The sequence below is a fragment of the Aythya ferina genome (assembly GCF_964211825.1).
Source record: "Aythya ferina genome assembly, chromosome: 14".
Lineage (NCBI taxonomy): Eukaryota > Metazoa > Chordata > Aves > Anseriformes > Anatidae > Aythya > Aythya ferina.
This window is the reverse complement of record NC_140312.1, coordinates 10,134,351-10,156,597: the sequence shown is the minus strand read 5'-3', so window position 1 is coordinate 10,156,597 and position 22,247 is coordinate 10,134,351. Positions and strand designations below refer to the sequence as shown.

General features: G+C 52.9%; 1 protein-coding gene and 2 long non-coding RNA genes across 5 annotated transcripts in view; 2 read left to right on the top strand and 1 right to left on the bottom strand.

Moving 5' to 3' along the window:
* Positions 1-354: 354 nt before the first annotated feature.
* NKX2-5 (NK2 homeobox 5) lies at positions 355-6,056 on the bottom strand. Of its 2 annotated transcripts, XM_084536125.1 has the most exons (3): positions 5,637-6,056; positions 4,354-4,957; positions 355-1,978 (listed from the first exon to the last, which is right to left on the bottom strand). In XM_084536125.1, the coding sequence occupies exons 1-3, from the start codon at positions 5,914-5,916 to the stop codon at positions 1,957-1,959; spliced, it is 906 nt and encodes a 301-aa protein (XP_084392251.1). In that variant the 5' UTR covers positions 5,917-6,056; the 3' UTR covers positions 355-1,956. The 2 variants fall into 2 exon arrangements, with proteins under 2 accessions (XP_084392251.1, XP_084392252.1); XM_084536126.1 differs by having other exon boundaries at positions 355-4,957.
* Positions 6,057-6,730: 674 nt separating this feature from the next.
* LOC311444753 overlaps positions 6,731-22,247 on the top strand; it is a 217,593-nt gene continuing 202,076 nt past the window's right edge. Inside the window, exon 1 of one of the 2 annotated variants that reach the window (XR_014698043.1) lies at positions 6,731-6,896. This is a non-coding gene — a long non-coding RNA (uncharacterized lncRNA). The remainder of the gene's footprint in view (positions 6,897-22,247) is intronic. The other variant, XR_014698044.1, reaches the window with a different exon arrangement.
* LOC311444754 lies at positions 6,913-11,236 on the top strand. Its single transcript, XR_014698045.1, has 2 exons — positions 6,913-10,132; positions 10,247-11,236. It is a non-coding gene; the product is annotated as an uncharacterized lncRNA (long non-coding RNA).

Sequence of the window (22,247 nt, the reverse complement as noted above, 5' to 3'; positions counted from 1 at the left end):
TTTCTGAGGACTAACAGGTGAGCTGCAGTGGGAAGGGAGGAGAGGGGACTTTGAGATCCTTAAAAATCCTGTGTTGGCATCCAGAAAGGAAAAAAAATCAGTGTGGGGCAATGCATGGCCTGTGAAGTGGAAGAAGCAGTAATGATGAAGACCATGGCTAGAGGCTGGATTGAAGTTTGTACTAAAATAACAAAGCAATGTGTTTTGAGAGGGGGGGGGGGAAACACCCCAGTCCCCTGTGGTGTGGAAGTGAACTAGGACTAAGTTAGGGAAAGCCTTGTCTCTGAAGGAAGCTTTCTTAGTGAACGGTGCTCCGGAGAGGCAGTGTTACAAATGACTGCAGGAGACAGGTAATGATTTGCAAGTAATTTATTCCGTGTCGCTTTGCTAAACCTCAATTAATCAACTTCCACAAATGTATTGCCAGTGCTTGGTCTCCTGTTGGGAGAAGTCTCCATTTCCCTCTCTCTCTCTGCATAAAAACGTAGCACGAAGCTCATATTGTAGTAAATCAAGCACCCAGGAATGAAAGAGCAGCCTCCAGTCTGAAAGCTCCCTGTCTCCCTTTCTCACTCTGGAGACAATGAGGAATCGCGTTTTAAAGGTGTTGATTCTTCTTAATAATCCCCGTTAACAAGAAATCACTTACTGCTGATATTGATCTAAACTGTTGTCAGTGAGATGAATTAGGGGCAGGGGAGAGAGGGCTGTTGATCTGTTGTTTTCCTGCCGGGCTCCTCCAGCACACTTTGGCTAATTCCTGCCAGGACCAAACCTTGTTTTGTGACTCCACGGAGTAACTCGGTGTGAAAGCTCCCAGAATTTAAGGAATATCTGGCCACAGATGCACTCTAGGAATTGTAGGGGTGTTATTTAGGAAAAACAATTACCTCAATTTCTAGAAAACTGCCAGAGACGAGGGATTTGGTATCAGTCCCTTGCAGCTGACATGTTTATTTGTTGTTTTGGTTCCTTTACAAGTTGTATGAATTCCAGATAGTTTGTGTAAACCCACCGTACGCAGTGTGTCTGAAGAGAAGTGGTGCTGAGCTGCACTCCTGTTACCTTTGGATGGAATTGGGGGCACTGAATCATTCTAAATAAAGCTGGCCTACAACAGGGGGAGGGGGAAATGCCAGTGCCAGAGCGTGCAATTCAAAAAAGCTGAGGAAAGGGCACTGAGACCAGATCCAGGTACAAAGCTCATTAAAAACCTGTGTCCTTCACCCCTTAAAATGCCCCAAAACACTGAGAGGAGCTCTGATTTCAGGCTCCCTAGGGAAACACTCGTACCCTGTGCTTTTCTCTGGAACGATGCTTTCTAAGCATGTATTTTTTTTTTTTTTTTTTGATGTTGCCCTGTAGCGCTGGAGCCCTTCAGGCTCAGACAGAGACAAGTCAGGTTTGATGCCTTCAGTTTTTGTAAGCAGTTGAGAGGACTGGACTTGTGTGAGGTCATGCTGTGGTGTATGCCAACAGCCTCGGTGCCTTCAAAGTCCCAGGGAAACCTTTTCCCACCACTCAATCCTTTTGGCCACACCGGCTCTGGAGGCTGCTCTTGTAGGAGGTGACCAGGACCTGGCAGAGCAGCACTAGCAGCAGTGGGGTGCTTGAGCACATGAAGATGGTGAGCACCCTGTGGCTGAAATCAGCATGCTGGGGGTTAATTCCTAATGAGCATTAATTCTGTCCAGCTTCCCCCAGATCCATCTAAGGAGAGGTCTTTAACCATACCTTGCTCTGGCTGCCGGAGCAGGGCTGCAGTGCCGTGCTCGGCTTCAGCCCGCTGCTGCTCTGTCCTCTGCCTGCCTCGCGTTGGGAACTGGCTCCGAAGCTCCAGCTGCTGCTCCAGGGCCATCTTATCCTGCTGTGCATCTGCTCGTGATGCAATCCCCGCAGGGATGGGGAAGCACGGGGAGGAGAGGAGCATGTGAGGGGCTGTGCGTCCATCCCGCATCAGAACGAGCACAGGGCAGTCCTGGAAATTGGACCCAAAAGTGGTGTCCAGAACTGCCTTTTGGAGTAACAGCAGTGGGTTCCCTGATAGCTGTGCTGCTGAGATGGGAGTGGGGGAAAATAAATTTGAAGAAGTGACCATGAGTGAGGAAGGGAAGGGATGTTTGGGGTATGTGGAAGCAAGTGGGGTGCTATAGACCACTTAATAAAGGGCCAGGGCTCTGAAAGAAGTGAGTCACATTTTAGCTGATCTCGATGCTTTCCCTCGTGTTAACTCAGGACTTGTCCTCATCGCCTGGGGGCTCCCTGTCAGCTCTGATCCTGGCCAAGCTCTGCAGCAGCAGGCTCTGACTGCAGATGATGCCAGCAGCCTTGGGCCGGGCAGTAACGCTGTGCGTGCCTTACAGATAAGGCAAACTGAGGCACAGAACTGCCAGTGCCCCACGGCATAGCACAGCGGCAGAATTTAAACCTGGCTCCCTCCCTGTGGCTCTCAGGAAGGCAGACACCTCAGTTCTTAGAGCAGGCTCTTCTCTGGCTACCCTGACGTCTCTCAGCCACCTGCTGAAGTCTGAGGGTTCCCCCAACCCACAGCCTGTGTGCAAAGAAGCCAAAAGTTAACATCCAGCCAGCAATCCTAGGACAGGAAAGGTTTCATGCAGAAGTACCCTTTTCTTCTGGGGCTGGCCCCAGCTCCTGCACGGTCAGAGGTGGGCAGAGTGTGTCCGTGCTTTGGACCCTGCAGCCTGGTGGGCTCTGGCCCCCTTGGCTGTAACAAGCCCAGTGTCCCCCGTCTCTGCTGGGTGAGTGTCCCCGAGGCAGGCTGGCCTCTGGGGGGACAGAAGGCCCCCCTCTGCACAGCCCCATACAGGTGGCCGTACCCTACACGGCATTAGGGGCTCTGTGAGCAGCACTCGGGACTTCTCTGCCCGTTGCAGACACCAGGAGGAGGTGGGAGCTCCTCATCTGTGCCATCCCGCCTCGGGGGGTGCGGGGTTGGTCCCTTCGGGAAGGAGGGACGGAGGCTGCAGAAGGCTTCCATTCCCCAGCAGCCTTTCATCCCATGTCCCAGGGCCACAGCCACCCTGTCTCCATCCCTGTTTACTGATGGGGCCGATAGGGCCAGGACAGGAGGGGATGCAGGTTCCCCTAATCACCTTATCACCGGGCCGGACAATCTCAGACACTCAGAGGATGTTTTGACTGCGCCGAATTACACTGTTTGTTGTTTCTCACTCCCAATAATTGACATTTGATAGCGACTACTGTAAAGGCTGCGAGGGGCTGGGGCTGAGCAAGGAGAGAGGCGGGGGGCCCTTCCCCTCCGGCAGCCCCCGAGCCCTGTAGTTTAGGGTTTGGGCTGTTTTTCCACACCCCCCTTGCACTACCTTTCTGTGCGAGGAAGAAATCAGCCCCCCCAGAGCCTCCCAGCACTGGGACCCAGCTGGGAAATGGGGTGGTGGGGACAGGGCTGGCCCCAACCCCTGCCTGGGGGGTGATAGGAGGGGAAGGGGCTTGTGCACAGCGGTCCTGCCCGGGCTGGGGCTTCCAAAGCAGATTGAAAATTAATTTTTACAAGACATTAAAAATGCAAGCACAGTTTGCACTCACCAATGCAACAATCTCCGAAATTCAGGGAGGGCTACAAGAAGGGGGGGGGGGTGGCGGCAGGGGGGGAGCCCCCAGGGGACCTCGGCCGTGCAATGAAGGCGGGGGACGCGCAAGAAAAGCCACTCTGTTTAATGACAACTCGCTGAGCTCCGTCAGCTGCTACAGCAAAGGGAAAGGTGGCGGGACGAGGAGCGGACAGTGCATTTCGGGACTAACAGAGGTTTTAGTGCATAACCCTACAGGAACCGGGGGGTTTGGGGGGGCCTTGTTCCCCAGGGGGGCTGTCCTCGGCCGTGCGCCCCAGCAGCAGCCTGGCAAGGGGCAGCCCAGGGGGGTGCTGAGCTGGCCGGATAGCAGTGACCGTACGGGAAGTGCAAAACTTAAAGGTGGATCTCAATAATAATTAGTAAAAGAGTAAAAAATAATAATAATAATAATTACGGGTTGTAGGGCTTGGCTCGCTGTTGTTCGGTTAGTGGGAAGGAGGCAAGCAAAATGAGTGGCTGCTTTGTAGGAAGGAAGGGGGAGAACTATGGGGCAAAGACCCTGCTGGAAGCAGGGAGCCAGAGGGGTCCGACACGGCCGGGGGTGGGAGCAGCCCCCCAGTGCCAGCTCCAAACACCGGAGGGCTCCCCACAGAGATGGGTGCCAGGCTCCTGAGCTCCAGCGGGATGCTCCAGCGACCCGTCCTCATCCCCCCGCAGCCCCCAAGTGTCCCGAGAGCGGCTCCCAGGCACGGCCGAGGCCCCCCCCAGGTTGCGGGGTTCCCCTGTGGGGCCGCCCTACCAGGCTCGGATCCCGTGCAACGTGGAGATGCCCGCGTTCCCCTGCGGGATGGGTGTCTGCACCGAATTCAAGTCCCCCACGCTGAAGTTCATGAAGTTGTTGCCGGCCGCCGAGGGCTGCATGGGCTGCACGGAGGGGTAGTTGCAGTTGTAGTTGGCGTTGCAGGCCGGGCTGTTGTAGTTGGGGTACGCGGGGTAGGCGTTGTAGCTATAGGGGTTAATGCTGACGTTGTAGGGCGAGCTGTAGGGCGAAGACTCCCCCAGGCAGGGCTTCCCGTCCCGCACCAGCACCGGCACGGCTATCCGCCGGGGCGGCGGGATCCCCACCATCTCGAGGGTCTGATCCTGTCTCTGCCTTTTGCATTTATACCTTCTATTCTGGAACCAAATTTTCACCTGGGTGGAGGTGAGCTTTAGGACGTTGGCTAGATGGTCTCTTTCGGGAGCCGAGAGATACTTCTGCTGCTTGAACCTTCTCTCCAGTTCGTAGACTTGGGCCTGGGAAAAGAGGACGCGAGGTTTCCTCCTCTTCCGCTGTCTGGGGCGCTCGGGATCGTCCAGGTCTCTCTTCTCCTGCTCCAGGCTCTTGTGCAGGGAGCACAGCTCTGCAGCAAATTAAACAGGCAAAGGAAAAAGAGGGAAGGGGGAAAAAATATTTTAAAAAAAAAAAAAAAAAGGAAGAGAAGAAAAGTGGGGTTAAACAACCCATGTGCACTGAGGAAGACCCCGCAGCGCTGTCTCTTCCCCCCGGCCCCACTGCTGCTGGCTCGCTCTTGTGGCAGCGGCGCTGGCTCAGTCCTGCTCGCTCAAGTACCTCTTTAAGCAATTTGTCTTCTTTATTATTGTTATTCTCGTTATTATTATGTTGTAAACAAGGAGGCTCCGCGCCGATTTTAGTCACGCTCGTCTCTGCCACGGCTTGGCTTTCTCGCACGTGTGCCCTTTGCATCGAACCCCGGGCGCGGAGGCAGGCTCAGCAGAGCTATTAATTAGCAATAAAACTTGTCACCTAATTGCTGTTTGGACACAAAGGAGGCCTCGCGTGTGACATTGTGCCTTCACCTCCTGCTTTGGCAGCGAGCTTGGCCGTCGGGGGGCCGGGGATCTGTCCTTTCCGAGGGGCTGCAGGGCCGGGGGGATGTCTGGAGGGGGATGTGGGGGGGATATGGGGTGGAGATGCTTCTCCCCTCGCTTTGCCTCCCCCGAGCCCCTCGGCCGGGCAGCCGGTGCCGGTGCCTCCCCAGCCTCCCCGCTCGCCAGCAGCGCCTCGCCGCCCGCCTTTACCTTTCTTATCCGCTTTGGGGTCCTTGGCCGAGTCCATCTCCGCGTAGCTCTTAACGTAGTAAGGGCTGGGGAAGGCCGCTTTGGCCGGGGGAGGTTCGGGCAGCTCCTCCCGCAGGTCGGGCAGCGCGGGCGGCTCGGTGGCGAACGCCTCCTGCTTGAAGGCGGCCAGCATGCAGGAGGGCGACGGCAGCTCCATGGGGGCCAGGCCGCTCTGGTGCTGCTCCAGGTTCAAAATATCCTTGACCGAGAAAGGGGTCGTCGTCACAGGGCTAGGAAACATGGCAGAGGAGAGAGGGGCAGCGGCCGGAGCCCGGGGTCATGGAAGAGGAGGCGAGGAGCGGCCGAGGTGGAGCGGCGGTGGAGCTCGCCGAGGGGGCACATAGCATCCCCGCCAGCAGCCTCGCCTTGTGCACTGCAGGCAGGTAGGAGCGGACCATAAGGGATTGGAAGGAGGGACTAGGCACTTTTTGGGGGACTTTAGCTTTCTATTGGCCAACATTGCGGTGATGGTATGAGAGATGCAAAGTTGCATGTCACCTAATATAGTAATACATCTCCAAAACATCCCCGCTCGTTTAAAGGGGCGGCACTGTATTTATCCAGCTTTCCCCGCCGAGTTTGTTGATCCATTTAGAAAAAAAAAAAAAAAAATCCAGAATGGCCTAATGTGTACAAAGCCCCTATCTGATGCCATCTATCATACAGTCAGATTAAATAAACAGGCCGGGAGGAAACCATCAACCAAATATGTGCTGATTTCATTTTTTTTTTTTTTTTTAAGCCAAGGAGCGGAGGTTTCGTTTTTAGCATTCTGCAATATCCGAGCGCAGGGACCAGAAAACGGGAGGTCACTGTTGTGCGAAGGGGAAATCCGTGCTTAGGGTTCACCCGCCTGCAAAAGCCAGCTGATAGAGAGCGACCCCCGGGCTCTGGAGGTCGGAACGAGGGGTGGTTTTTTTTTTTTCCGCCGTTGTTCGTAAAGCTTTCAGCCCCAAACCAACCTTATTTTTTTAAAAAACCGCTGTTTGTGCCGGCGTTTGAAAACACGGGGCCAGGGGCCGAGGGAGCAGCAAACCTCGCTGTGTCCCCAGCAGCCGGGGGCGTTACGGCTCTTTCTTGGCTTAGGGGTGGGAGGAAAAAAAAAAATTCCCCCTTGAACGACTTCTTTGGTGCGGGCTGCCCGGCTCCGGCAGGCTCCGAGCCCTGCGGGGCAAGGGGAGCGGAGGCCGGGGAGCGAGCGGAGGAGCCCCCGTGGATGCGGTGAGTTGGGGAGCCCTCGGCCGTGCCCTGCCGGGGAGGCTGCGGCTCGCAGGCAGCCGCCGAGGGGCAATTTGTAGGATTTGTCCCCGTGCTCCTGCCAGCAAAGCGTCCTCCTCCCGCTCAAGGGAGAAAATATTTTCCGAGGCGGGGAAAAAAACAGGCACCTGCCCGTAGCAGCCGTCCCTGGGCAGTTTTTCCCCTGCTTCTCTCTCCAGGGAGAGGTTTTGTGTTTTGGGGAAATTTGGTTCAGGATTTTTTTATTTTATTTTTTTTCGGGCGATGCTGGGAGTTCGGGACCAGGACTTTGGGGCTCGGGGCTGCAGCAGCGATTGCAACCTCTTGCTGCAGCCTCCTGCTGCCGTCCTGGGAGCGGTTTGGTCGTGAATCAGATCCGGATTTTCGCTATTTATCGAAAATATTTACCGAAATATTGCTATTTAGCGGGGGAGGGAGGCGGCACAGCGGCCGTCCCGCTCCTGGCGGCTGCGCTTCCCCCGGGCTTCGCTGGGGAACGAGTCCCGAGGAGGCCGGGACAGCTCGGGGGGGATTTTCCTCGGCTGTAGGAAAAGGGGAGAAGCGCCCTGGGAAGGTGGAGGCAGCCTCGGCAGCCCCGCTCAGCCCCAGCTCGCTTCGTGGTGCACAGCGCGGCCGCCTTCCCGGTCCCATTGCCTCCTTTCCGTTACCCTTCAAGTTTATTGGGATAGGCTCGATAAATACCAAAATAAAGAAGCGGCCTCCAGCTCTCCTAAAAGCCCGAGCGGCGGCTGCAGGTCCGCCTGTTTTAGGGGCTGAGAAAAGCGAGTCCAGTCGAGGTGCTGGAGAGGCAAAATGCCCGTCCCATCTCGGTCGCGGAGCTCGCCGAGTGGGGTGCGGAGGCTCTGCCTGCCCCACAGCCCCTTCCCCATCCTGCTGAGCCCCGAGGGAAGCGGCTCCGACCCCAGCGGGGTCCGGCCCCGGCTGCCCCCGGCCCGCAGCGCATCCCCGCCGGGGCGTCCCCGGGGAGGAAGAGGAGGAGAGAGCCGCCGGGCACCGAACAGCCCCGAAGCGAGGCCTGGAGGGCTTCCTCCAGCCCCAAATCAGCCGGCGGCTCCCGATCGATGTGGGCCCGGCTGCAGAGGGTGGAAGTGATTAATTGAACGATAAGCCGCAGCTATCATTTGGAATGTCATTAATGCGGCGGGGAGACATTCATTGGAGACAGACAGCGTTATCTCCGCTTTATCTTCAACAATGCATCACTTTTAATACTGCAGTTTAGAAACAAATGGGGGCTTTAGCCTCAGCCCTTCTCTGCGTGTTTATATTTTTGGAAGAATCACAACTAGTGGGAGTCCCGGCCTCGGCCCCCTGATAAATGAACATTAGCACTTTTTAGAACTACTGTATCAACAAAAAGAGCTGCAGGGCCGCAATAATTGGTGAAAAAGCAAACACTCCGCAAAGAGAGGCCAGGTCTGCTCTGTGTCCGGCTGATTGATGAATAAGCCCCTGACACACAGCAGCTCACGGACTTTCCGGGTCGGGGCTCGCCACCCGCTCCCCCCCTGCCCCTCTCCCCGGTGCTCTCCAGCTCGCTGCTCCGAGCCCGGCTCCGTTTTCGTGGCGAAGTGGGGCTGGCTGCGGGCACCTCGCACCGCCGTCCTTTATGGCCCCGCACCCTGCAGGCAGTTCGTCTCCGGGGCTGGCACCCAAGGGACCTCCTGGCCCTCAGCAGGAGGGTCCCGAGACCCCGGGGGGCGCCGGGCATCACCGGTGCCCGGCCCCCCGAGCTGTCCCGCACCGCTCCTGCGGTGTTTTGGGGTCGCTTTGGATCGCTCCGGACTGAGCCTGGTCCCCGCGCCCCTTTGATTTTCACACCCCTCGTCGCTTCTTTCCGCGCTTGTTAAATGAAATTCGTTTGAATACATGTGTATGGATATAGAGACAGACCTTTTCTCGCTGAAAACAAACAAAAAATCCACGCAATTAGTCCCGGAGAGCACATCCTCCCTCCCCCCGAGCTTTCGACACCTCGGACTGTTTAGAGAGCGAGATGGGGCCTTTTAAAAAGTTTTCCTCTTAATGCCAGCCGGTTAAGACGTCCAGGGCCCCCTCCCGCTCTAATTCCCGGCTATCTCCCAGGACTCTGTTTATACCTCGCCGGTAAACGCCGGGTTTTGAAACCTTGTCACTAATTGAGTGCTAACACTTCAGGTGCTATAGATTTGTTAAGAGCCAGTAGTCCCGAAATAGCCTATTAGGGTTTCGTTGCGCGACCTGGTGCTAATCTCCCAGTTCCCCCCTGGGAGCCGCTGGGACCTCGGCATCCCCCGGGGCTGCCCCGGCTTGGGGAAGGGCTCGCTTCGCCCCTCCGCCTTTCTGCGGGGAAATGTGGCTTTGGAGCTGTCCAGGCGCTTCGCTCTGCCGCGGCTAAAATCGCCTCCTGTCCTCGTTCTGATTTTTTTAATTATTATTATTTTTGCTCTTTTTTTTTTTTTTTTTTTTTTTTTTTTTTTGCCGTAACGAAGCGCGCTTTTCCCCGCCGAGCTGCTGGCGAGGAGAGCGGCCCCGGCCTCCAGCGCTTCATCCAGGGGATGGAGCAAGGAGGAAAAAGAAAAAAAAAAAAAAAAAGAGGGAGAAGTTTGACCTTGACTCCCAGGGTAGCGGCGAGGGGCCCTTGGCGAGGGGCCGGGGCTCGCTGCGGCATCCCCGGGCTGCTGCTGTGCGCTCCGGGAGGCTGCGGCACCCGGCCGGGAAGCACGGCAGAGCCGCCCGGCTTCTTCATCCCCGCGTTTTGAGGCCATTTCTGCAAAAACCAGACCAAAAGCAGCGCGCTCTGGTGGGGTTTTGGTAGGCGCCCCCGCGGGAGCAGCGCTGGGGGGGTGGCTCGGTGGTCGCTCCTCTGCCTCCGCCGCTGACCCGGGCAGGGCGGCCGGGGCAGGGGGACTTCGGGACAGCAAAATGCGCCCGTGGCTTTTCCCCTGCTGCCCTCGCTGGGCTCCGTGCCTGGAATCTGACAATTAGGCTGGCTCCTGCCCCGCGGGCGCTGGAGGTGGGCTTTCACCCCCCGGCTGAAGGCTGGGAGCCCGTCAGATAAATCCAAGGCTCTGCTTTTACCTCGCCTCTAACCTTTCTGCCCGGGCCGGGTTCGCTGGTGAAAGAGGGGATCTGGGATTTCGCCGTCCTTCCCTTCCCTTCCCTTCCCTTCCCAGCTCCTGAGCATTAACGCGGCGATCGCGGTTTTAACGCTGCCTCCGGTACGCGCCGCTCACCTGCCTTCGGGGAAAAGCTTAATTACAGTTAATTACAAAAGCTCTGGGTACGTTTCCCGGGGGAACGCGAGCAGGGCAGAAGCAGTGCGGTTATTTTAGGGGCAGGAAAACCAAACGAAGAGACTTCACGAACGCAACAACGGCTCGATCCGGGATGCGCCGGTGGCTGGTGATGGTCAAAGCCGTTTTAAAACGAAGGACATCGCGGGCTGCCCCCGGAGCCTGCCCCGACCCCCGCAGCCTGCCCCTACCCGCCTGCCCCCGGCGGAGCTGTTCCCAGGAAGGGGGGCAGCCTCCCGGCCGGGAGCATTTCGGGGGGTTGAAGCTCGTCTGTCCTCACGGCGCTTTCCAGAGGAGATCAAGGTCTGACTGCTCGGATGCTTCCTGCTAGCCGTGCAAATCTCATCCGGCTTGGGTGCGCGCTTCGCACGCCGGGGGGGCTGCTCCGATCCCCCCCCGGGGCCGGGGACTGCTCCTGGTGCACAGCCTGGAAGCGGGGAGGCACGGGTCGGAGGTGGGGAAGGAAAAAGAGAGGGACACATTTAATGTGATTTAGTGTTTGGGCTGTGTTCGGCCTAAAGGGGATTTTTACCTCCCCGCCCGGGGTGCAGCCTGGAGCCCCTGCCCTGCGCCGAGCCGGGGAGGGGGGAGGCTGGAGTCGGGCGGGGAAAATTACAGAGCCCTGACCCCCACCTCCGCTCTGGCGTCTCCCGGCGATGTCCCCTCGGGTCCTGTGAGGGCCCAGCCTGTGACCCACAACCGGAGGCGTGAAATCGGCTGCCGAAAGGGCAAGCGCCGGGGCAGGGGGGTCCCTGTCCCCGCCGAGCACCGCTTCCCCCCGCGAGGAGCCGGCACCGGGCTCGGGGGCTCTGCTCTTCCTCCTCGTCCCAGCACCGGGAAGGCTTCCCCGGTCCTTACCGAGCACGGCTGGGCTGTCCCGGGGGAGGGACACGGCCGGGCCGGGGCTCTCCGGTGCCCTGCGCCGTCCCCACCCGCCCCCGGGGGCTTCTGCGGAGTGCAGGAATGGATTAAAGTGTGAATTAAAAAAAATACGTTAAATAAAAACGAAATAAACTCACGCTAACCTGGGACGCTCGTCCCTGCTTTTATTTTCTGCTTTACATTTCATCTTGCTTTCCCTCCCTTGCCCACCGGGGAGTTTGATAAAAGGGGAAAAGGGGCAAAAAAAGGGGCTCCCCGCACCTGCTCGGCGGGGCTTGGCTGCGGGATTTCTGCCCCCGGGAGCAGGAACAGGGGCAAGGGCAGGATCAGGCCCTCGCCCTCCGGCCGCTGTTTCTCCCGACTCGGGGGAAATAATCCGTAGGGCGCTTTCGCAGCTCCGGGGCGGGCGGTGTCTCCGGAGCGGAGGATCCCGGCTCTGCCCCTCTCCAAGGAGCCGTAAAAGCGAAGCTCCGAGTCCTGCTGCGGCTTGGGCTGCAGAGAGAGGAAAGGTTGAGAAGCAGCCTGGGCAAAAATAAGGTAGATGGGAGACAGAGAGTGGCAAACGGGCTGGCGGGATAGGGGTTTTGTCAGCCCGAGGAATATGCAATCGCTGGCGATAAAATACGCCGTATTTCGAGAGCGCGAGAAAAACGAAAATCTTGTAAAACTTCTTTAGATTTTTATATTTTTTTTTAATATGTATAAAATTTCCAGGTTTCTTACATCTTCGCAAATTTCTTTTTAAATTTCCGATGCTACTCGCATACCATCTATTTACCAACCGCGTATTTACTAATATCTACCGTCGCATATCCAAACCCATCTATTTTTTTCCGCCTCCCTCTCTCCAATTCCCTCATAGCCAATTAACAAGGAATTAGCCCAGCAGCCGAGGGCAGGACTCGGTGCGGGCGGCAGGCTCCCCGTGCAGCCCCGCAGCACAACGCCGCAATCCCTGATTTTCCATTAAAAAACAGGACTAAGCATATCAACATGAAACGCACGAAACGGCAAAACTCTCCCGTGAATTGATTTTGGGGATGGGGTTTATTTCGTAAAGAAATCGCAGAGTTTTAGTTTTGACCGCCGGTGTTTTCTGACGGTTTCGCACGCTTTGCTCCCGGGGGGGGGGGGCACTCCCGGATTTTAATCTCACCGACCCTCGCGTCTGGAAGCTAAAATTAGCCAGGGGGAGCCGGCAGGGGATGGGACTTTTGGGAAGGGGGGATCCGATGGGAAGGGCGAATCCCGGGGAGTCAGCGGCCCCCTTCCGTGCCAGTTTTGGAAGCGGGCAGGACAGCCGTGCTCCCCAAACCCTGCCTGCAGCCCCGGGGCAGCACCTGCTGCAGCCCCAGGGACGGGAACACCCGGGGGGGGCACCCAGGGGCCCCGTTCAGGCCCTGTCTCTGCAGCCCTCCAGGGCAGCGAGCTTGGGAAAAAATCCCCGAGGAGGCAATGCAGCCTTCTGGGGCATCTTCGTGTTAAATATTAGAGCCAGAGGCAGAAAAGATCCTTTCTTCCTTCCTGTTTTTTTTTTTTTTTTTTTTTTTTTTTTCTGTCCCTGGCCCCTTGCAGTTTTGAATCCGCAGCCCCGATCAGAGCTCAAGAGGATATTTCCTCCTCCAGCGTTTCTCTGGGCAAAGAGGCACCAGCAGATTTTTTCCGTAATGATGAAAACATCTGGCCGGCTCCGAGCTGTCAGGCTTTGCGTTACTTCTTCCCAGATGCCGGCTGCCCCAGCGCAGCCCCTCCGTGCCCTGGCCACTCGCCTGGGCGATGCACTCCCGACCTCCGGCTACGGCCCGCGGATCCTCCACGCTGCCTCTGCACGGGGTGCCCGAAACCTCTGGGACCCTCGCTGTGGCTCCTCGTGTTCGGAAACACTTTTTAGCCATAGCCTGGGGGAAAAAAAGAAATCTATCCCAAAGTATTTTTGGAGGCTTTTTTTCCTTTGCTGTGTCCAGAAGTTGTTTCCACCACTGCCCCCGTGAATGTAGCTCGGGATTAGCTGCCCTGCGCCTTCCAGCCCTTGGCAGAGTCCATCCCGGGGACAGGGGCACTGCTGTGTTTGTAGCCAAAGCCCTTGTCTCTGCTTCTCATGCAGTCAGAACCAGACATGCTTTGGTAAAAATGTGCCCTTGGTTTTGTGTGTGTCGGAGCTGGCTTGGGCATCCGCTTTTAAGAAAAGTTAAAAGGCGGTAAATCCCCAAAAGAGAATTAAGGAAATATTAAGTGCTGATTCAGTAAGATCCTAAAGTGCTGGTCACATTTTAAATATCTGGATTTTGAGGATCATTCATGTGCTTGAAGTATTCATAACAGAACCGAGGCCTGAACTATGAATGCTAGTGCACGGTGTAATTTAAAAGAAAAAAGAAAAAGATGAAACAGAACCACCTCTGGAAAATGAACAAAGGTACATCCAAGTGGAATGACTGAAAAAATAAATACTTCCTTAGGCCACAAGAAAACACTCTGAAAGATGCATTTGGCTCCAGTCAGTCAGAGCAGCCTGAGCCCTATCTAGAGTGACTCTTAGAATTTCAGTATTTAAAAAGGAAAGGGGGGATGTCCTATGTTTAAAAATATGACTTTACTTAGTCCCAAAGAAGAATAAACAAAGCAAAGGCAAAAACCTAAATGCCTCTAGAGAAAAAAATGTGTTTAACCACAATTCTAAACTATCCTTTTCCTCCTCCCTCCCCGCTTTTTAAAAAATGGACAAATAACAGCCACGCTCAAAACCATTGTGTCGTATTCTAGCTCCTCTATCTTTGCTCTTGTTGATGCCAAGGTCCATAAAATAACAATAATATTTACAAAATATGAACCTGATCCAGTAGTTCACGTTCAGGCAGAGCTTTGCACTTAAGGTGATGGAAGCTGTGGCAAAACAGGGAGCAGAAAACCACCGTGCGTCTCCTGTCCTGGGAACTTCACAGTTCTTCAGGGGAGCGAAAACTCGGCCAGACCGAGCCTTGGCTGTGTTCGTGCTGAGTTTCAGGTGCTGGGCAGGAGGAGGTGTGACTGTGGTGGAGGTCTGGGGGAAGCAGTGTAGGTCCATTTGCTTAGCTGACCCTCTCTCCTCATTCCCACCACGTTTATTCAGAATGACTTGTTAGCTGTAGCTGGATTAACAGGAGGATAAAATGTCTTGCAATACACATTTCTGTTCTGTAGTTTGATGTGAGTAAATGATGTTGGCTCTGTGATAAGCCCCAGAAGCCCTGGAGTAAATCTGCATTTTGAAATCTGCCCCTCACTTGGCTGGTCGCTGGGCTCGCTCTCAACCAATTTTTATACAAATTCTGCAAGAAGTAAGAAACAGGATAAAAAGGCTGCTGAGCGAGCTGCAAAGTCAGGCACTCAGGATGTGACCCTCTGCTGTGTACGTTCACAGTCAGCAATGGGGCTTTGGGTTTTTAGCTTTGCTTCCCCCCCCCTCCCAGCCTCTGCTTCCCAAAGCACACAGGATGAACAGCGCTCGTGTATCAAGCAGCCACTCAATATTTAGTTTTATCCTTCCTGTTGAGCATGTGGCCCCAGGCCTCGCTCCGCAGCAAGATGTTAGAGCACGGAGGGGGAGCTTTTTGTCTCCTCTGGCATTTCGGGGGTGTCTGAGCTCTTTGGTGCGGGCGGTTCGACCTTCATCATCTAACATGTGGGAGGAAACCAAGGAGGTATTGGTTTTATTCCCTGTTAGGGGGAATATCTCCTATATGGAGTTATTCCCTATTGCCCAGGAAGTTTAAGATGAAGGTTAAAAGCACCCACCGAGCTGGGGCACCCAGTCTGAGCTAGCTGCAGTGTGACTGTAAGTATTTTTTTGTTAAAAAATGCTACAATCATCAAAGAATGTAGAAAGCACAGAGAAATTGCAGTTTAGCAGGGTGTATATCTAGGCCTGCTTACAGTGATTCTCATGTAGGTGACAGAAACGCCTGTTTCTGGTATAGAGGCACAAGGACAAGCCTTGTCCTGCATGCAGAGCTGTGCCACATTTTCTCAAAGCAAAGACCCCCAGGATTTTTGCCACGCATCATTTCCCAGCCTTGCTCTCCCCTGAGCTTTTCCCGAGTGTTGTCCTTTTGGCTCAACTGAGAAAAAGCCCTCAGCAAGTGAAAATATTGGAAATATGGGACAAGTCTTCGCGAGGCTCTGCCCAGAAGTTGCCACGGGGTTGTCAAGCTGCTGTCCCTCGTTCTGTGGCCGAGTGCCACCTTGTGGGACCTGCAGCCCTGCCTGGGAGCCCCCAGGGCTGGCAGGGTTTGGGGGAAAACAGGGTGTTTTTGGGTCCCCAGGATGTGGGTGCCATCTGGAGCAGAAGCCTCTCGCTGCTGCCTGAGATGCTGGGCTTCCTCGGGAGCACTGAACAATAACTGGAGGATAACCTCGGGGCATGAAATCGGAAAAAGCCCAAAGCAGAGCAGAATGTAACGCGGCCCACCACAGCCATGTCGTTCCCGTCTTTGGCTCACCGAGGGCAGATTTTATCAGTGGCCATCCAGCACAGGGGTGAAAGGCTGTCTCCAGATGATGAGCTCGGAAAGCTTGTGTGCATGAAAAGACAGCGGGGAGAAAAAAAAAAAAGTTTCTCTAGGGAAGTGCTTTGAACTGATTGTTTGCAAAACTGCCCTACTCGGACTCTTTTTTTGGGGGGGGATTAGAAACCTACAGCAGGCAGGTGCTGCTAGCGTGAGCGTTTGCCCACTTTGCAGACACTAGGGTTGTTCTGAAGGTAGAAAAATCAGAGCTCCTTGCTTTTTGTTTACTTTTCCTTTTGTAAAACCAAATCCATTTAGCCACAGTTCTGCAAGTGAGCAGTCTGTTTGTACAAATTCTAGCGTCCTGCCCGCTGCTTTTCCAGGGAATGCTATCTCCGCTCTGTCTTCCCCCTGTCTGGTTTCGGACACCCCATCCTTGGCGTGGGTTTGCTTCTATCAGTTGTGGTGGTGCGTGTTTAGGATGTGGAAGGCTATCCTTAGGAGCAGGAGCTGTTACCTCATCACACAGACGTTAGGTGGGTCCGGCTTTTGATCACTTCGTTAGCTCAGACTTGATTTGACTGCCAGGGCAATTGGATGCCCAATACACCAACGCATCCTGTCAAACCCATCCTGCTCTCCTCTCTGTCATCGAAGTCTTGAGATAAGCAGTAGCGAAATGTCTGTCTGGGAGGTGGAACTCGCAGCTTCTGGTCTAATCCATGCTGGGCTCCAGCACAAGTGTCTACCGAGGATCTCCGAGCAGGACGGTTTACACAGGACGTGCTGGTGGGTAAATTTAGAGTTGACAACTCCCTTCCCCAATTGCAGGACATAAGGACAGTCCTATCAGGTGGCAACTGGCTGGGGGAGTATTTATAATCCATTTGCTGACTGGAATTAATAGGAATCTGTCATCCCTTGTGCCACTTGGGAAACCACGTAGCTGCGGGTTGATGATGCCAATAGCTGTTGGTGATCTTTTTTGGCAATAGCTGCACTCGTTGTTCCCGACGGCCAAACGGATTTCGGGCTCTGCAGAAAGCTGTCACCAAGATAAAGCACCATCCGCATCCTCCTTCCTCCGGGCTCTGCTGACTCGGGGGGACGGGGAATTTGGCACGGCCGGGAGATTGCAGCCTGGCTGTGGCCGGAGCACAGCTGGCAGGTCCGAGGAGCTGACAGCTGCCGTGGAGCACTCGGAGCTTCGTTCCTCTCAGTGCAGAGCAGCATCGTGTGCTCGCGCCTGGTTTCAGCAGGGAGTGCTCCCTGTTAGCTGGATCTGCACACAGAGATCTGGGACTTACCCTGTTTAAGTAGGTGAAACACAGCCTGAAGGCTCCCAGGCAGGTCCTCCAAGGAAGAGGTGTTCACTGCTTTCTCTTCTTTGGCTTCCCAAACTGGGTTGGATTTTGTGGTTCTGAGGGCTGAACTGCGATGTCAGAACGAAGCCAGTTAGAGAGGTTTTTGGAGCAGAAGGGCAAAATGTTGGCACTGAGTAAGATCCACAGCGAGAGGGGGGCTTTTTGGGGCCGCAGTGTCAGCAGAAAGGGTGGTGAACTGGTTTGCTCGGAGCATCTTCCCTGCAGCCAGGTTTAGGAGGAGGCAGGGGAATAAGCACAGCTTTTTATTTTATTTATTTATTTTGTTTATTTTATTTTATACTTTATTATTGTTATTATTATCTATTTTGCATGTATACAATAGTCTGGAAAATAGCAGGGCTGTGAAAGCCCCTGGGGCAAGGGGAGTGCCCTTTGTGCCCTTCCCTCCTCCTCTGCCAAAGCACTTTGGGGAGCCAGCCTTGGCATTGGTAAACCCCTCGTGCCTGTACGTCCAAGTCGAGGATGCTTCTACATTTACATGTGCCTGCTTCTCTGAAAGCAAGGCCTGCAGCAGATCTTGCCTTGGGTACGTAGCACTGCCAGGCTGGCTGCTTGCCCTCTGACTTGGCTTTTCCATCTCCTGGCGAGCCGAAGCTGCTTGTGTGATGTCAGGCACCCACAGACACCCTGGCCCATGCCTCCTGGATGTGTGTCCAGCACTCTGTTCCAGTTTGGCAGCTGGATAAGCTAATTGTGTTAGTTTTCTTCTCTCAAACAAATTAAACTAAAACAGCACAGCTAGCTAACCCCCCCAGAAGGCCCAGATCCATTCCTTTTTTACAGAAGCTCCAGGTCCATCCCTTCTTCACTGTTCTCCTCCATCTTCTTTATTCCCTTCCTTACCAGCTTGAACCATCACGTTCAGTCAGTCTTTTCCTAGCTGTTTGATATGAATGCCTCGCTGTAGCTCCTTGTATATGTTAAAAGTAGCAGTGGGTTTCATCAGCAGGAGTTGCCTGTGAACAGCGTGCACCCTAAGAGCACCCACAGAGGAGAGGTCCGCGGGCTGCGAGCAGCCAAACGTCCCCGTGCTCCATTTAACAGCCACTGCTAGAGCTCCTGCTCCTGGGAGAAGTGAGTTGTGTCTCAAGGTTTCCTGAAAATACCATCACTTGGCTTAGCAGTCGTGTAACCCAGCATTAGCATCTGGGATCCAGCACCCCAAGCATGTAGCCTCCTCTTATTTTGGCCTCTGGATGTGCACAAGGAAGGCTGAATGGATGTGTCGTGGAGAAACTCTCAGCCCAAGGTACCTAGGGGTGGGAGCTTCCAGGTTTCAGGAAGGTGGGGTGTGTTTGAATGGAGAAATATGAAACCGTAACAACCTTCCCAGAAGGAAAAAAATGAAATTAGGGAAAAAGATTCACTCCAAAAATATACAACCCTTTGAAGCTGAGTCAGCCTGGAGACTGCATACTTGTCCCACTCTGCCAGTGACCCTAGCTGGTTAGAGGAGATGGAGTGGCTGTCCCATGTTTGAGAGCCACGACTGCAACACTGTTGTTATCTCAGTAGAGCTATGATATTCCCATAGTGTGATGCCCCTACGCTGGGAAGCACACCTATATGCTTCATGCGGCAGCTCAACTAATATTTTGCACGCTGTCACGGTCCAGACTGGGCTGTAACCTGTTGTAGCAGCTTGAAATTAAAAAACAAAACAAAACAAACAAAAAAGGACAAAAAAGCAAGGCAAATACTTGGCTTTTTTAATTATTGTTATTATTTTCAGACTTGCTCGCAGACATTCACTTTTAATTGCAGGGTAGCTTATGAAATGGTCATTTTCTAAAAGAAATGAAACACAGATAAAAACATAACTGGAAATTTTAGAGTGCTTTTCTGTGTCGGAAAAGAAGCAATTCAACTTGATGATTTTTTAATTTTTCCTCATGCCTCCTACCTTAGTAGATCTAATAAATGGAAATAAGAGATGGCACTGTTATAGCTGCAAGGAATTTTGAAAAGTAATGAATTTCTCCAGGGTTTTGGTATTTCTTTTTGCATTTAGCTCTGATTGCAAAGGCTAACGGCCCGCCTCTGTCTCTTCCACTACTTACACAACAACCCCTTTCCTTGGAAATAGAGTTCACCCACATTTGATCTGCAGCCACTAAAAGCCAAGATCTTTTAAAGGCATTTATAACATATTCCAAGCCCCTCCTCCCAGATTTTAGACCCGGAGAGATGAGCCCATTAAGACAAAAGGCTGTCGCAGTGATGGCTTGCTGGAGAGCCGCGAGGAGGCTGGTGGTGCTGCCGGGGAGCCGCACGCCTCACCTCCTCCTAATCCTCTGAGAGCCCGGCTCCCTCCCCACGCCAATGCCATCTCCCTGTGTTGGCTGGGCAGTTTTTTCCCTGCTCCTGTACCCCACGTGGACGTGGCTAGCTTTCAGGGCTCTGCCACCAGTGTGCTGGGACACTTGGAAAAAATATCAGAAATCTGCCCTGAAGTTTCTAAGCAGGAGCTTAGATTTCATTTCATACTGTTTTCTGCCCACAGACCGGGCAGAATCCTCCTCAGATGTTTCAGATGTTGCTTCTAAACCCAACAGAAATGGGTATCAACGTGTCTGTATCAAACACATCTCCCTCGTATATGGGGAAAATTGTGCTTCCTTTAGGGATGGTGCACACTGTCTTTCCAGACTCCCACATCTGATAGCTTCTTCCTATTTTATTTTACTTTATTTTATTTTATTTTATTTTATTTTATTTTATTTTATTTTATTTTATTTTATTTTATTTTATTTTATTTTATTTTGTTTTGTTTTGTTTTGTTTTGTTTTGTTTTATTATTATTTTTTTTAAGTTAATTAACTGTCACTATTCCGGCTACGTCAGAGGAGGATCTTGCATCTTACGCTTTCAGATGAAAGTTCCTGGAAGTTTTAAATAAAACTTGAGGCAGGTTTTGATGGGGTTAGTTTAGGGCAAGTCATGAGTAAAGTGGCAGTGGATAATACACAGAATTTGCCACCTAGCCTGAGGCTTTGTGGAAAGGTACGGAAATTTTTCTCATTTCACATATTGCACACACACAGAGAAAACTGTGCCATACCCCACAACTTGTTTCACACCAGATCTTCTCAGTGTCTGAATTTAACTTCAAGCCCACGTATGTTTCAGCAGAGAACTATATTGCGCATCCCTAAAGCACATGAACTGCTGGAAATTGGCACAAATTTGTCACCAAACAGAAAGTAGAGAAAAGGCTCCATTCCAGAAAGTCTGTTGCCAGATGGTCATTTTGAGCAGAAGGAGAAGAAGAAAATGTTAAATACTGCTCTGCTTTCGAGAGTGGTTTTCTACATGCAGTTAGTGCACAGTAATGTTACTGGTTGTTCTTTTCAAAGTAGTGTCAAGAGGTGGATGTATTTACTATATTGACGTGTCTGTTTGCAGAAATGAGGGTAAAATATGTGCTTAATACCCTAGACTCTTACATTTTTCTGTACTGTGTCTCCTTGTCTTCTCCATGCCTGTATCAAACACGTTTCTGTGTGGTGCCGCTCACTACAGACCAGTCCATGGTTGCTGTTACTCATTCTCCTTTTTTCCAGGCCCTTATTTCTTCCAGTGTATTTCTGGGAATCGAAGTTAGGCAGAAGGTCTGTAATTGCCTGATCCCTCCCGTCCCCTGCTTTTGAAGGGAGACGCTGCCTTTGCCCTTTGCCCGTCTGCTGGTATCTCACCTGTCCCTCACAAGTTCACTAATGGCCAAGATAACCGGCTCTCCGAGTACCCAAGGATAAAATTCCTTGGGGACAGCAGTTAGGAAATATCACTCTTATCTACACAGTCCCAGCTCCTTCTGTCCCCACTCACGACAAAGCTCCTAACCCTGTCGCTGCTATTAATTGTGGTCCCCGTTGGTAATTTTGGCAAAAAGAAGAGCGAAAGAAGGCGGTGAGCGCTCGGGCATCATCTGGGGACGTGCAGAGCATCTCCCCTGCAGGCTGCAAGGCTGCCCAAATCCCGGGGGGCTGCAGGAGGAGGCAGCAGCATGGGGGTGCCGAAATGACCCTCCGAGGAGCCTTTGGGCTCTTCTTCCTCGGTGCCCGCAGCCCTGCGCTTCCCACCTGCAGCAGGAGGCGTGCGGAGCTCTCCTGCCCGGCTCTTGGTGTGGAAATTGTGCGGTGCAAGGTTGCCTTCAAGTGAAAGCAGGAAGGTACTGCAGGGACGGGAGGGTGAGGGCTGCAAAGGCTGGGACACGTCTGGGAATTGTGCTTCCAGCTCAGGGCACGAGAATCTGCAAGTCACAGAGCCAGGACCTCCTGCCCCTGCAAACAAGCCACAAACAAACAACAAAACAAAAACAAAAATCACCAACAGAAAAGAAAAAAAATCGCCCCCAAATCACCCAATTCTCAAATAAGTTTGAGAATTATTGTGTTCTCAAAATAAAATAACCTGAGAAAATATAACTTTATATAGTTTATATAGCTAGTTTATACAGTTGCAGTATATAACTTTGGTAATCCCAACCATACTCCATGGCCTGTACACCCCAATGACTTCAGGACCAGCTCATTCCCCTTTCCCACTGCTGCATGCACAAGTGAGCAGTGGCTTTGTGGGACAAGTTGGTGTTGGTAAAAGGAAGCAAAGCTTCGTCTTCAGGAGCCAATGCAGGTTGTTCTCAGCCCTCCTATCATTGTAATCTGAGGGGTTTTCTTTCACAGAACTAAGTTTTGATGAAAAAAAAAATCATATCTTGGTTGTAGCTAATTTTGATCTTTTTGGATCATTTTTCTCATTACAAAAATTCAACCTGCCTCAGAATTAACAACACGAATAGTCCGAGTGTAGCTTTCCTGAAAATCGCCTTCTCAAAATTTAATTTATTTTCTTAGAAAGGCTCTGGAAATAATCACTTAAAACTTAATTAAACTAAGTTAAAGTTAATATTAAGTTTTCACATTCCAGACCCCATTGGCCATTTTTTCCCCTTGGTTCTAAATTAATATTTTTCCCATTTCAAGCACATGTAACTTCTCTGCTGTTCCTTTATCTGGGAAATCTGGGTACTGACATGAGAAAGCAGTGTCCTCTAGGAAAAGTGATGAGACCTAATTAAGAGCCATCAAACACACTGAAATGTGCACTGAACACCTCCACATGCTCAGTGTCCTTTCTCTTCATCCTGGCATGCCTGGTATCACCCAAGCAGAGGGAGGCAAGAGTGTGCAGGGTCATTCTGTGGTTGCTGCTGTGGCTTCAGTCTCATCCTTTGCTCTTCCAGATGCTCAAAAATGTTGTGAGAGAGGGTGGCAGATCTGGCACTGG

Excerpts from the sequence above, each read along its gene's own strand:
- NKX2-5 (XM_084536125.1), bottom strand. The coding sequence starts at position 5,916 with ATGTTTCCTAGCCCTGTGACGACGACCCCTTTCTCGGTCAAGGATATT. Across the intron at positions 4,958-5,636 it reads CCCCAAAGCGGATAAGAAAG|AGCTGTGCTCCCTGCACAAG; the intron begins GTAAAGGCGGGC and ends AATTTGCTGCAG. Across the intron at positions 1,979-4,353 it reads TTGCACGGGATCCGAGCCTG|GACTGCCCTGTGCTCGTTCT; the intron begins GTAGGGCGGCCC and ends TCCAATTTCCAG.